Genomic DNA, 14386 nt, shown 5'->3' with positions numbered 1-14386 from the left:
TCCACAGCTTCTGCAGTCGCGCCGGAGCCCCACAATGAAAACCTTTTTAAACGTGTCAAATATCCGATTGACAGAGGAAAGTTGCTATAACATTAGAATTGCCCCTGGCCTGGAAGCTTTCACAGTTGGAACTGAATCCATTGTTTAACAAAAATCTATTATTAGGAATCATAGAATTGGAAGGGACCTTGAAGTTGGCTTATTCCAAGAAGTCCTAATTAACTTCTACAAATATCCCAGGTAGGAAATCTAATATATTCTGGTGCATTTAATTTTGTTGAACAGCTCATAGGACCACAGAGTTCTTAATCTTTAATTCAAGTCTTTATTGCAATTAGAAGCCATTAGTGTGGATTCTGTTTTCTAGAGCAGGAAAATGCAGGAACCCCCCCCCCCCCCTTGAGATTCTTCAACTATCTGAGGCCAACTTTAGCAAACTAAATATATTTAACTTACTATAACTTTGCTCACAGAATGTAATCACCACAATCTTTACCATCTTTTTAAACAGTGCTGTCCAGCCAGCTCAGGCACAGAACATTCAACAAGATGGGTGGTGAATAAATTTAATTAAATAAATACATTTACTCTAGCATCCTGACTGATTGGTGCTTCCAGGAAGCCAGAAAGAATAAGAACCCATCCATGCTGCTGATTTATAGATAATTTATTCAATACTAAGTTGCATCTGAAATATGGAAGAGGTACCTTTGCTAAGATAAAAAACACAAGCATTCTTCTGGATACTATCTCTACCCAACCATGGTAATTAAAGGGAAAAGACAAACCAGGACCAGACCAAGAAATGTTGCTGTTTGTTGTTTTACTGATTTCAGGTGTGGCTAGGTAGAAATAGTGTCCAGGTATTTGTCTCCACAAGCTTTACACATTTATTCAGCTGAATAAAGACGGCCCCTCAAAGCAAGAGGAAACCCTGAACACATTTTGATACTCATATTTACCATATTTTCAGACTATAAGATGCACTCCCCCCTCATGGTTGGAAATGTCTGTGCATCTTAAAGAGCAAATGTTGCTGAAGTCCCACCCACCTGCTGGCCCTACCCGCCGGCCTCTGCCTCCCAGCAATTTGCCTCCTTGCAGAAAACAGCAAACAGTCTAGTTAGCTTCAGCACAGTCTGAATTAGCACAAGCAGCTGATTGGCAGTTGGATCTGCCTCCCAGAATACCACTTATCAGCTGTTTTAGGCTGCGGGGATTGCCGCCGCCCATCGCCACTGCCATGTATTGCTGCCTCCACACACCCCATTTTTGGCCTTCACGCACTCCGTTTTCAGGCAGTGGGGATAGGTGGTGGCGGCTATCTTGTTTTCCTCCCCTAAAGATATGTGCGTCTTAGAGTCTAGAGTGTCTTAATAGTCCGAAAAATATGGTAAGTGTTTGCTACATTGTCCAGTTCTCCACCCAGAAGCACTGGCACACCCCACCCAGAAAAGCTGGCACACTCCAGATAAGATAAAGAAGTTCAGAAATAGTCATCCACCTCCCCTGGAGGTTTTCCAAGGACACTGAGTATCATCTCAGGGACATTGGGTGTTTCCATGACCTTGAAGGCCTGCAGAGGCAATGATGACATCGGATTTCTCCCTCAAGACTGTCAATAGAAACATTAGATTCCTGGTCAACATTGGTATGGCTATGGCTCACGCAGACATGCACATCTCTATAAACGAAAGCCAACTGGACTGGCAATTGCCTTTAAACAGGCACTAGGACATCATTCTCCAACTATCTGAGGGCAATTGTTAGGCCATTTGATCTGTTCTTTCAAAAACTTTTTTTTGCTTCTTATTCCACCTATTATGTCTGATGACTGAGGTGACCTGATTTTTCTTCATGATGATGTAGCCCTGGCCCAGCCATATTCAAAGGCAATATATCAAGCAACAGTTCGTGTTTTGTCTTGAACAAGAGTAACAGTTGCTTTTGTGGCTAGCTTGTAAGCTTTGCAGGATATCTGTTTATTGTTGGAAGATGTGTGAGATACCAGACAGATTGGGCAGTTTTTACAGGTGAAAATTAAATCAATGGCTATCATGATTATTTATAAAAAAGCTTGTCTATGGACAAGAGCAAGATAATGAGGATGCATAACACATATGGTAATTTCTTCCATAATTTGGTTAATGGCTTCACTACTAACTGGCTACTAAATGTTGGAGCACATCAGCTTTCCCCAATTTTTCTTAGGAAAGAATTAGGATGATGAAAGATCTTTCCTAGTGTGTAGGACAATTCCATTATTTTCAAACAGTCTTACTTAATTACTTAATTACTAGGCCTTATGGGAGCTAGTAATTTGGAGAGCACCAGATTGGGGAAGATTCTCTTTGTTTTCATTTCAGTGGATACACCACAATCTCAAGCAGGCTATCAGTGAGCTAAGCCTTGCCTTGCCTTCAAGGAACATGGATTACAGCAAGTCCTGAACCCAACCTTCTGTTCAAGTAACAACATCTCAAAGACTGTGAGTCACAAGTCTCAGTGAGAACTTCATGTGGAAACTTGTGAACAGCTGAGTAATTAGTGCTCCAAATAAACTGCCCCTTCACATTTCCAACTGCAAGTTTCAAGGATGCCCTTTAGATGAACAAGACATGATATCCAAAGTGATCCCACCAACATTCATCTCCTATTTCTGTTGACCTAATTAAAATAATCCGCCTTGCGCCAGATAATTAGTTTCTAAAAAAGGCTGTCAATATTAGATAGCCGATTGCTAGCAAGTTGAGGATGCTGTCTGCTCTACTTTTCCAAATGTCCTTTCAATACTTAAAACTTTAGCCTTCTATTACTAGTGATAATGAAACGACAGTGAAAGTGAAGGTAAAGCAAGGAAAGGTCGTGTCACTTTAGATCCAAGGTAAATCCAAGATGTCATGACACTCTCAGAATTTTTATCTGATCATACTTTTGAAAGCTGTAATACCTACAATTTCTCATTGTAGTTGCTAGAATGGCTAGTCTGCCAGAAGAACCAATGTTCAAAGATACTTTCTTCAAGAGATGCTCAGCAGCCTGCCTGCTGAATCTCTGCTTAAAGCATATCTTCTTTCCAATCTGCCTTTGCTTGGAGATGGTAGATGATTCTGCTCTATTTCTGCATTAGGTACCATTAGCTCCCTCAGTTATTCCCAAAACAGAATGTGCTTTCAGAGAAGAGTGCCTGATGCACTCCTGGAAAAATCACTGGTCTGAGTTACTCACTGCCAGTCACCAAATGGACAATTTTACTGCTTTTCAATATCTGGTTTAACTGGCTCAGTTCTTGGAACAAAATCACTACTTCAAAAAGAGATTATTTTTGCATATGTAAAGGCATCACTGTTTCTTCCATTTCAGAGGCTTGCTGCAAATCAGTGATTCATAAATAGCTATGAAAAGTGGCTTTTTCAAAGGGCGGATCATTCTTATACATTCTAAAATGAAATCTCAGTTGCAAGAACAGTTGCTAGTTTTAATTAGTCAAGAGTTCTAGAAAGCAATCATTACAATGGCAGAGTGTCCTGTGGACCAATGTAATTCTTGAAGTTTAGCAATAGAAATGGCTTATTTCTTTTCATTTATACAACAATGGAAAATACAGTCCCATCTTTAAAACAAATGGTTGGTCTAATGTGAACAGAAAATGTTGTTCACAAACATCCTGTAATCCATACGTAATACTTCTCAGTTTTGAATAGCTATACTAATTTTAAGAATTAGAAATGAGGTATTTATAATTTGCAAAATGGATGTGGCATTCTCCTACAGTGATATGAAAATATGGGAAACAATATGGAGGAAGAATGAGGCTTGATAAAAACTTTTTTTCAAAAGATTTATTTTTCAGAACATTCTGAAACTGGCAGGAAGAAAATGGTGATCCATGAAGAAATCGAACAACACTTAAAAGAAAAAAAGAGAGAGAAAAGGTATTTCTTTACCAACTAGTTTGTGGGATCAAAAAAGTGTTGAACTCCTTCTCTTGGAGCAATCTTGTATTTCATGGTCTTTATCAGGAATTTTGATTTCATCCATCACCAGACAATTTGAAGAATCACAGATTTTAGTGGAGTTAATGCTTGGCTTCATATTTATACTGCAATCTATTTTAGAGGAAGACATCAATGGGCTTGATTTGCCAGTGGAGATAGTAATTGTTTTTGAGGATGAGCTTGTCTGAGTAAGGTCTACTTGCTCCAGACTCATTTCTGGACTTGCTGATTCATCTGCTGATATTTTAGATATAGAGACCCAGGACAGAGAGATATGGCCTTTGTAAATATTCCAAGAAAGCAAAAGGAAGAAAAGAAGGGCAACGGTGGACCCCACAACTATTAGTATAAACAACAAACTTTGGATTCTTCTGGATGGCGGTTGCCTTGGGTTCTCTGTCTCTGGGCCTGCCAAAGGTTTGCTTTTTGGACCTGCTATTTCAGAACACATCAGGTTTGACAAGTCACACTTAGGGCCGTAGAAAGTTTTCTCTGGCTGGAGCTGAAGGAAATAGATATCTACTGTTACACGAAATGTTCGCCCATTGACTTTTTCAACAGACTGACATTCATAAAGCCCAGTATCAGCAACGGTTACATTAAAGACAACCAGTCCTTTTGTATGGATGAGATATTTAGCCTCTTCTTCCAGCAAGCGGCTCTTGTTAAACATCCAGAGGAGGTTGGCTGTGTTGGACAAAGGTTCACAGTTAAGATGAGGGCTGCTGCCAAGGGTGACAGGGTACCTTCTGATTTTCTTTTCTGAAAAGCAAGAAGGCTTGGTGGTCAGTTTATAGCTTCCTGCCTCATGCGAGGAACTATGTCAACCTTCTTCAATGTCTGTACTAAATGCTCATCATACAATCTGTATCGTCATTAATGAAGGGGACATAATATATTGATGTTTTAGATTAGATAATACAGTAAAAAGATACTGCTAAATTATGTTTATGATCCTGCAGAGAGGTATCCCATATGAAGCATCTCCTTACAAGTAAATGCATTTAATTTTATGTAGCACTTGTCAGAGAAAGAATAAAAGAAGTTCTAGCTACCATTTCCCTCTGTATTATGTGCTTTGAAAGCACTGTTTAAAATGTGTTGCATGGTGCTTTGGGTTTTTTAAAAAATTAATGTGTTTTCAGCTTTTTAATATTCGCAATCTGATACCAGCTTCTCTCGGTGACAACAGTACCAGGGATTTTGCTATAAGTCAATGTGCTGATTCTGCTGATGCTCACTCTCGTGTAGGAATTCCCTGGGTTCAGCCCAAGGTTAAAAATGAAGAAGCAGTACTTCAGAGAAAATGATTCCAAAAGGAAAAAGGAGCACGCTTGTCCCTATCTTCAATCGACCCCCCTTCCAAAGTAAATTTATATTCAAAAACAGTGTGCCTTTTTAATCAAATAATATTAAGCTTAGAGAAACAGCATTTTAAACCCACACACATACAAATTGCAAGACTTTCAGTGTGTATCTCTGGGAAAATTGCAGTCATCCTCTGCTGGATTCAAAAGGAGATGAAAGCACTTAGACATGCAGGCAACAACCCTCCCGAGCTTTTCAGTGAATTACTATCCTATATTCAGACCTACCATGGTTGTCTGTACTGCTGTTTTTAACAATGGATAAATGGTTTGATTAGAAGGACTTCCAGTTCCACTGTGTGCTATGAAATTATTGGGATAGGATGGCATAGTGCTCATGAGTGACAAGATAGAAAAATGTAGTTATGATCTTTAAGTTGGAAAGAATTCAGGTCCAATTAAACAGTTCCATGGGTCTGTAGAGAAACATTTATCCATATCTGCACAATAGGGAGAGGGCAAACAGGCCATTATTGTAGTTACTATGGAGAAATACCATATTTGGAGAAGAGAGATTTTGCTGTTACACACCCACCTCTGACATTACTGTTGCCAGGCAAAGTCAAATAGCAAGGTGATCCCAATGCATTAGCATAACTGCAGATCTGCTGTGGCTTGTGTGTGTGCCTGCACATATTCAAGTTATATGAGAATTGGAATGGATATAAACCTGTTGGTTGGGCCCAAAAACACCTTTGTGGATATCCACACTAGCAGCATATCGGCGAAGAGAAAAGGAGGCAAAGACATAGCAGGAATTATTGGGAAATCATCAAGAGAAATTTGAGATGAAATCAAGAGAGCAACTAATAGCAGAGGGATATAGTTTTGCCACTTATAGTTATCAGAAAGATTCACAATGAATAAAAAGGGTTAAGGTAGAGCAAAGTAACATGAAGTTTGAAGTACAATTGTGCACTTACATGATGCAATTACATGTGCATCATACACATGTAATTGCTAAAAAGTATAAATTTTTATTGGAATTTGAAACAGGAAGAACATATTAAAGACTGTATGATGAAGTTGGCTAAGAATTCTGGTTATAACATACAGATGGATCGATGGCAAAAGGGTTGAAATTTACATTATGCTATGACCTTAAAGAGAATATTTATAAATTAATATACTGTTGGTACATTACACTGACAAATTAACTAAGATGTATAAAGGTATTTCAAATGTATGTTGGAAATGTGAACAACAAAAAGAGACATTCTATCATTCTGGTGTTCATTTAAAAAACTAAAAAAATGATGCTTGTAATCATGGAAGATTATTTCAATATACGATTATTGCAGCGAGATTATTATATGAACAAAGATGAAAGATTCAACAATATTCACTATGGAGGAATGGTTTGTGAAATTGACAGATCTTGGATAAATGGATAAATTAACATCTTTAATTAGAGAAAAGACAATATCTACATTTATTGGTGACTGGACACACAATTATGGTGTAAAAATGAAAAAATGAATGTATGATTTTGAAGATTAGACGGGACATTAGAAAAAGAAGAGAATAATGATATAACTTTAGAAAGAGTTTAAAATACAATTATAACTGCTATGAAGAATATCAGAAGTTTGTATCCTTTTCTTTCTTTTTTCTTTTTATTTTATTTTAATGCATTTTTGGCTTTGGCTTTGATTTCTTCTTCTTTTCTTCCTTATTTTATATTGGTTTGCATTAATGTTTTTTTTAAATTTTTAATAAAAATTACAAATAAAAATATGCAAATGATTCCATCTCTTACGCCCTTAAATATATTCACAACACATTTGTTGCATCAGATCACAGTCTGAATACTTGCTTATATCAGAGGCTTTTTTTCTCTTTAAAGTCAGATAACTAGCTTTTCTGTTTCTCCTCTACATTTCATTATTTTAAATTTATATTATAAAAAATAATATAGGCTGTCCTCATTTATCAACCCCAATTGAGACTATCAACGTGGTTATTCAGCAAAGTGATTGCAAAGTGAAACCGCGACTATGCTTACGATCTTACAGCTTTTCATTTTTTTACAGAATTGAGAAGATTGTAGATGCAAGGATTGGACAAAATTACTTTACTCAGTTATTGTTATAACTGAAAGTTGCTAAATGAGGCAGTTGTTAAACAAGGACTACATGTAATTAAAAGTTTAATTCACCTAATGTTGTCTAAAGAACTTTTCTCTTGCCAATTAATGACATATGACAATCCTTTCTTTTAGTTGCACTCCCAATCTCTTTGTAAAATTTAGAATATTCTGTATTTTTTCTTCAAGCTCATTATATGGCATCCTGACAATGGTTGAATGTACACAGATATATTAAAAAATTGGATAGAGGGCATCTTGATAATATGCCATCTAATGCAAAAAGCATTAGATAGCTGAGTCTGAGAGTGATCAATTTAAATTTTTCACTGTATAATGATGTTACATTATAGACATCATTAAAAATTTAAATGGTAGCTTCCAGATCAGCATGGACTAGAGTACTAATAAAGTATTTTTTTAAGGGTAAGCAGGCATGGCATTTGTCAGCAGTGGATCCTATTTAGACACTAAAGGCCCAGAAACTGTCCAAGATTATGGAACTACTACCAATGTGTCCTTTAGCTTTGGGTAAAATTGGTTTAAAGAATGAAATTACCTATATTGCAAAAGAAAGAAATCTGCCTAAGCAATTGAATTTTGAGTAAATGAGGATGGATTATAGCACCTAAACTTGGAATACTAGTATAGTGCAATTTATCTTATTATATCAACAATTTTATAACTAAACAATAATTGCTGTTTAGAAAATATATGTTGCCTTATTTTTAAAAAAAATTCCCCTACCTACTTCAGGACACCTGTTGATATCACCATTCCTGATGCTCTGGATTAGATCTCTTGATAAAAGAAGAAAGAAAGACAACTACTTTATAAAGATATTCAAAAACATCCAAAGTAGACAGAAAACATCCCTTAAAAATCTACTTTCAGCCTTGAAATGCAGAGAAGGAAGTCTGAGAATAGCAGCAATCAGAAACTCTCCTACAAAGAGAAGCTAAGAAGAATTTGCTTCAATGGCATAAACTAGAAAAAAGATGCGATATACTACTTGCATCTGTGGACACTTCTCTGTTTCACCTTACACCTATCCTAGCTTTTCCGCTGAGCAACCAATGCCCATCCCATTTCCTTGGCATTTCCTTCTTTCTGCAACTGAAAAGCTACCTTACTGCCTCAAACTCACATACTGGGTTTCAATGTTGAAGCCTCATCATAAACACCAGGTAGGATAACGATTTTGATCCCTCCTCACTGGACAATTGGATAACGAGGGTGGTCACAGCTAGTGAATGCTTGCAATGGCTGCAACAGGGATAACCATGGATACCACCCATGCAACTTTGTCTAAAGGTGATTAATCACTCAACTCAATTATAATTGAGTGTTGATTTGGTGGTGACCAAGGCATAATTAACAGTGAATAAAACTTCCTGACTCAGGAAAACCTGTTCTATACCAGATGGATCTGTGCAAAGACTCTCCTAGCTAGAGCTTCTGTTTTTCTTAAGGATAAGCTGTGAATCTAGGAGAACTCAGATATTACAAACTAGCTCTACATAGGAAAGTATAAATTCAGATTTTTTTTGGGGGGGGGAGATGAAATATATCGGGTTTCCCTCTTCAGCATTCATTGTCATCTAAAAAAATAAACTTGTGGTTCTCCTATTCAACATTCTCTCCTACAATCAAACTTTAAAAGGCCTCTTCAGAGAAAAAAAATTGGGATTCAACAGAAACACTACTTCAACTGAAAAAGATGTTAGAATCCTCAGTAGTACAAAGGCTGGCTAAAGATTCATCTCCTCTCCATTGCAAGTAGCTCCTCAGTTATCAGCTAGGGAAAAATTACCTACAGGGAGCTATCTTCACTGCTTCCTGAAGGAACACGAACAAGTTCACCAAAAATAGAGGCAGCAAAAACAGACAATGCTGGGCAGTGTCTTTGATTTGTTTTATTCTGTTGCAAGCTGATTCAGACAAAGCTTCAAAGCAAACAAAAGATTAAAAATGTAGAGCAATAATGTACACACTTTAAAATCTGAATCAAGTCTCATTACTTGTTCCATTGATTATATTACTCACTGTGAATGTTCAAGGTGTTTAGCCAGGAGGATACAATTGTGAAGAGAGAGGGACCATGCACAGTAGGGATCCCTTGCCAAGATACAATCAAAGCATTGTTTATACCAGCTGCAAATTGCAACAGGGAGCTGTACTAGCTGGGAAGGAGAACTGGCATACAACAGGCCCTGGAAAGACAGCACTAAACAGTTAACTTTTTCCCTAAATGATATTAAAAACCATTCAAATAGATAAATCCAAAAGTAGACAATGGAATGAAACAGAAGGAAGGGGTGTCATGCTGAATAGACCAGGACAATGCTGTACCTTTAGAGAAGCTAGTTTGAGTATCTGCACAGGTTCTGCTGATGGGAACAGCTGTATTTCTTCCAAAATAATAATTTCTCCATGGTGATTGAGAGTTTTATGCAAATAACCCTTATCTATATAAAATAAAACATACAGTTAAACCTTACTTGTTTTATATTTTATAGATGTATTAGAAACACATAACCCAAATTGTATTTCTTTAATATCAGAGCTTAGTTATTTTGTCTGGCTAGTCAATAAATTGGGATAAATCAAACTGTGACAAACTTGTAATTACTGAAATAGCAAAATTCAAACATTCAGGTTTCTCAGATCCTCATAAGAGTATACATAGATGTTAACCCTGTAAGGTATAGTAGTCCAGACAACAAGCACAAAGGTCAGATTGACAAAATAATGTAAGACTGACATTTCCCCCATCCTTCCTTTTTTAGTCTCTGGAAAACTAGAGAGCAGCAGACTAGAACACCATCTCCATTTCCATGGGCTACCATTTACATGCTGGTTGTCTGTGGCTCTCCTTCCTGTCTCCCGAGGTCATTCCCACATACCATTACAAAAGAATCTACTGGAAAATATATTATGGGGAGCAAAAACTTGATCTATATTTTCTATAAGATATATGAGATCATACCCCTGTCGTGGTCAGACCACTGCCTACTGAGGCTTGACTTCCGGAGACGAAACCCCCACTGTAGGGAGGAGGAACCGACCAGGTGGTTCTGCCCCAGGCGACTTATGGACCCCTTGAGGTTCCAGACGGAGCTTGGGGTTATTCCTGACACTCTCGCCCACAGTCCGGTGGAGACTCTGGTTGCTGCCTGGCACTCGGCAGCATCGGAGTCCCTTGACCAGATTGCGCCACTACGGCCGCTCCGAGGTGGCGGATCCCGGAGGCCCCCTTGGTTTACCGAGGAGCTCTGGGAGAGGAAGCGCCGGAGGAGACGCCTAGAGCACCTATGGAGATCCGATAAATCTGAATCGAGCCGAGCACTCTTAACAACTTGCACCAAGGAGTACATCAGGGCACTTAGGACAGCAAAAAGATCGTATATTGCCACCTTGGTTGCGTCCGCTGAGTCTCGCCCAGCCGCCCTGTTTAGGATAACCCGTTCCCTCCTAAATAGGAGGGATACGGGGGACCCCTTACAGGGTAGGGCTGAAGACTATGTCCAGTTCTTGGCGGACAAAGTTGCTCGGTTTCGGTCGGATTTGGACTCCGATTTTGCAGATCCAGCCGAGGCACAAGGGGATAATCTGGTAGACCATCGCTGGGTTGAGTTTCAGGATGTTGCCCCCGGGGACGTGGACAAGGCCATGAGAGCTGTGAGTGCCTCCACTTGTGTACTGGACCCGTGTCCCTCCTGGCTGGTTGCCAACAGCAGGGAGGTGACATGGGGCTGGATCCAGGCGGTTGTTACCGCCTCCCTTCGGGAGGGGGTCTTCCCCCCCGCACTCAAAGCGGCGGTGGTGAGACCCCTCCTGAAGAAACCATCCTTGGATCCAGCCGTTCTTAACAATTACCGTCCAGTCTCCAACCTCCCCTTTGTGGGGAAGGTTGTTGAGAAGGTGGTGGCCTTTCAGCTCCAGCGGGCCTTGGAGGAAGCCAGCTATCTGGACCCATTCCAGTCCGGCTTCAGACCTGGTTACAGCACAGAAACCGCTTTGGTCGCATTGACCGATGATCTCTGGAGAGCCAGGGATGGAGGCCATACCTCCATCTTGGTTCTCCTTGACCTCTCGGCGGCTTTCGATACCATCGACCATGGTATCCTTCTGCGACGACTGCGGGAGGTGGGGGTGGGAGGCACTGTTTTGCAGTGGTTCTCCTACTACCTCTCGGACAGGTCGCAGTCGGTGTTGATTGGGGGGCAGAGATCGACCCCTAGGCCCCTAACATATGGGGTGCTGCAGGGGTCGGTCTTGTCCCCCCTACTATTTAACATCTACATGAAACCGCTGGGCGAGATCATTCGGAGGCACGGGATAAGATACCACCAATACGCGGACGATACCCAGTTGTATCTGTCCGCCCCGTGCCAACTCAATGAAGCAGTGGACGTGATGAACCGGGGTCTTGAAGCCGTTAGGGACTGGATGAGGGCTAACAAGCTTGTACTCAACCCGGAAAAGACCGAGTGGCTGTTGTGTTTCCCTCCCAATAATTTGGCTAGTGTTCCATCAATCAGGCTGGGGGGCCAAATATTATACCCCTCAGACAGGGTTCGCAACTTGGGAGTCCTCCTGGACCCACAGCTGACCTTTGATCCTCATCTGTCAGCTGTGACCAGGGGGGCATTTGCCCAGGTTCGCCTGGTGTGCCAGTTGCGACCCTACCTGAACCGGGAGGCTCTCACAACAGTCACTCGTGCCCTTGTGACCTCTAGGCTGGAATACTGCAACGTGCTCTACATGGGGCTGCCCTTAAAGAGCATCCGGCGACTTCAGCTAGTACAGAATGCGGCTGCGCGAGTGATTGTGGGTGCACCTCGGTTCGCCCACATAACACCTATCCTCCGCGAGCTGCGCTGGCTACCTGTTGATCTCCGGGTGCGCTTCAAGGTGCTACTTACCACCCACAAAGCCCTCCATGGTAGTGGATCTGGGTACTTGAGAGACTGCCTCCTGCCAATTACCTCCTCGCGACCTATCAGATCTCACAGATTGGGCCTCCTCCGAGTTCCATCTGCCAGTCAGTGTCGACTGGCAACTACGCGGAGGAGAGCCTTTTCAGTAGTAGCTCCGACCCTTTGGAACGATCTCCCCGTGGAGATTCGTACCCTCACCACCCTCCAGACCTTCCGCACAGCCCTCAAGATCTGGCTATCCCGTCAGGCCTGGGGTTAAAGATTATAATCCGTCCCCTCCCGAATGATGAATGAATGTTGCTTCTATTTTTAATTACGTATTGTCTTTATATGTCATTGTGTGTACTCCCTTCCCTATACTTTGTAAGCCGCCCTGAGTCCCCTCAGGGAAAAGGGCGGCCTATAAATAAATTTATCTACATCTACATATCACTAAAAAACCAAAAATATGTTATGAGTATGATGTGCTCGTATAGAGGTGGACTAGAGCTGTTATTTGCTTCTCCTTGCTTTAAAACACCCAAAAATGCACCTATCTTGAAAACTGACAAGACAGCATTTAAAACAAATATGTACTATGGAAGCAGCATAGTAAGTGCTTTACCTGTCCCTAGGAAAAAGATATCATATGTGACATTATCCAAGTCAGTGGCTTGGCTTATTATGAGTTGTGTGTACTTGGTACCCCTTTTCAGGAAGACAGGCTGAAGACCAACTGAGTTCACAATACTGTCCATCAAAGGGTGGTCTCGGGCAAACTGGAGGACTTTGTCTGGCAAGTCAAGTGAAGAGGTGTACCCCAAGTGTAGAGCAGAAACATCGGCACACTGTAAAATATTGAACAAGTGAGTTAATCAGCTATTACTATTTACCAAGAGGAGATATAGATAAGAAGTTATGTAAGAACTTGATAGCTTAACACATGGTACAGTCTGGGTTCATTTGAGTTAAATTCAATTATCCAATATAAATTGTAAATTCTTAAATATTTAAAACTGTTTTGTGCTATAATGTCATTCCTCTCAAAGAGTTTTACCCTATACATACTTTGTAAGATCTCTGCTATAGTTTTGATTAAGAAATGGCAGAGTCAAATAAAATGTACAATTAATCTTCTGACAGCAGCAGCTGTTACTTAAATATGTTAGCCTGCAGGGTGTGAAAAATATTTTGAATTTGAGTTCTAATTCAAAACTCCTTGTCTTGAGACCAAACCATATTCATACTCAACAAGGAAATGCCTATTCAACAGGAGAAATTGAGACTTACAGCCCCAGGGCGAGGAATTGGGACATCTCCCCTGTACATCACCCATTTCATATGAGAATTTTCCAAAGCAACAGGACCTTTGAAGCTTCCTTTCAGAAAATTATCTTGAATAGTCTCCATCTGGAATGCACAAACAGCTGAGATATCCAACTTTCCCCTTAAATAAAACACAAAATAGAATTCTGCAACGGACAGCTTTTTTGAAAGTGGGAAATAATATATTCTAATGCAAAAATGTGGCAAACATTTTCTGGCCCCAATGGAATAATGTGAACGTACTGAAGTTAAAACTGGCTTTTGGTTCCACTTGATATATATTGCCCCAAATGTATAAAAAATAACTGGTATTATCCTTACAGTTAGAAGTATTGCTGCATGTAGAAAAGTGTGGCTAAGCCTGATAACATAGATACTTCAATTTACCGAACTACGAGTAGCAGAGGTCAGTATCTATGGGCCTATCTGGTAAGAACTCATGAAAGATTGCCACTTGAATGTAAGAGGAATAAATGGTAAAGAACATAAAGGAATTGTGTGTTTTTGGTTTCTTAGCTTAAGAAAGCAAACAGTTTGCAAAATATTACCCAGATTGCTGTACATCTCTCCATTTTAAAAAATGGTAAATCACTTACTTGATGGCCATACTATTAATCAATCAAATGTTATGACAATATTTAATATGATCAAAGACCTATATCTGTGAACAGCCTGGTCCTTCAGATC

The 14386-nt window shown here is 40.0% G+C and overlaps 1 protein-coding gene across 1 annotated transcript in view; it reads right to left on the bottom strand.

Moving 5' to 3' along the window:
- Positions 1-3963: 3963 nt before the first annotated feature.
- LOC116506551 (semaphorin-4E-like) overlaps positions 3964-14386 on the bottom strand; it is a 45170-nt gene continuing 34747 nt past the window's right edge. Inside the window, exons 9-14 of the mRNA XM_032214350.1 lie at positions 13664-13820; positions 12999-13221; positions 9804-9919; positions 9498-9664; positions 8199-8251; positions 3964-4760 (exon numbers count right to left, since the gene is read on the bottom strand). Of these exons, the coding sequence (XP_032070241.1) occupies positions 3964-4760; positions 8199-8251; positions 9498-9664; positions 9804-9919; positions 12999-13221; positions 13664-13820 (1513 nt within the window). The remainder of the gene's footprint in view (positions 4761-8198; positions 8252-9497; positions 9665-9803; positions 9920-12998; positions 13222-13663; positions 13821-14386) is intronic.

The sequence above is a fragment of the Thamnophis elegans genome, chromosome 1, assembly GCF_009769535.1.
Source record: "Thamnophis elegans isolate rThaEle1 chromosome 1, rThaEle1.pri, whole genome shotgun sequence".
NCBI classification, from domain to species: domain Eukaryota; kingdom Metazoa; phylum Chordata; class Lepidosauria; order Squamata; family Colubridae; genus Thamnophis; species Thamnophis elegans.
The sequence above is the reverse complement of the archived record's forward strand: the minus strand, read 5'-3'. Positions and strand labels throughout refer to the sequence as shown.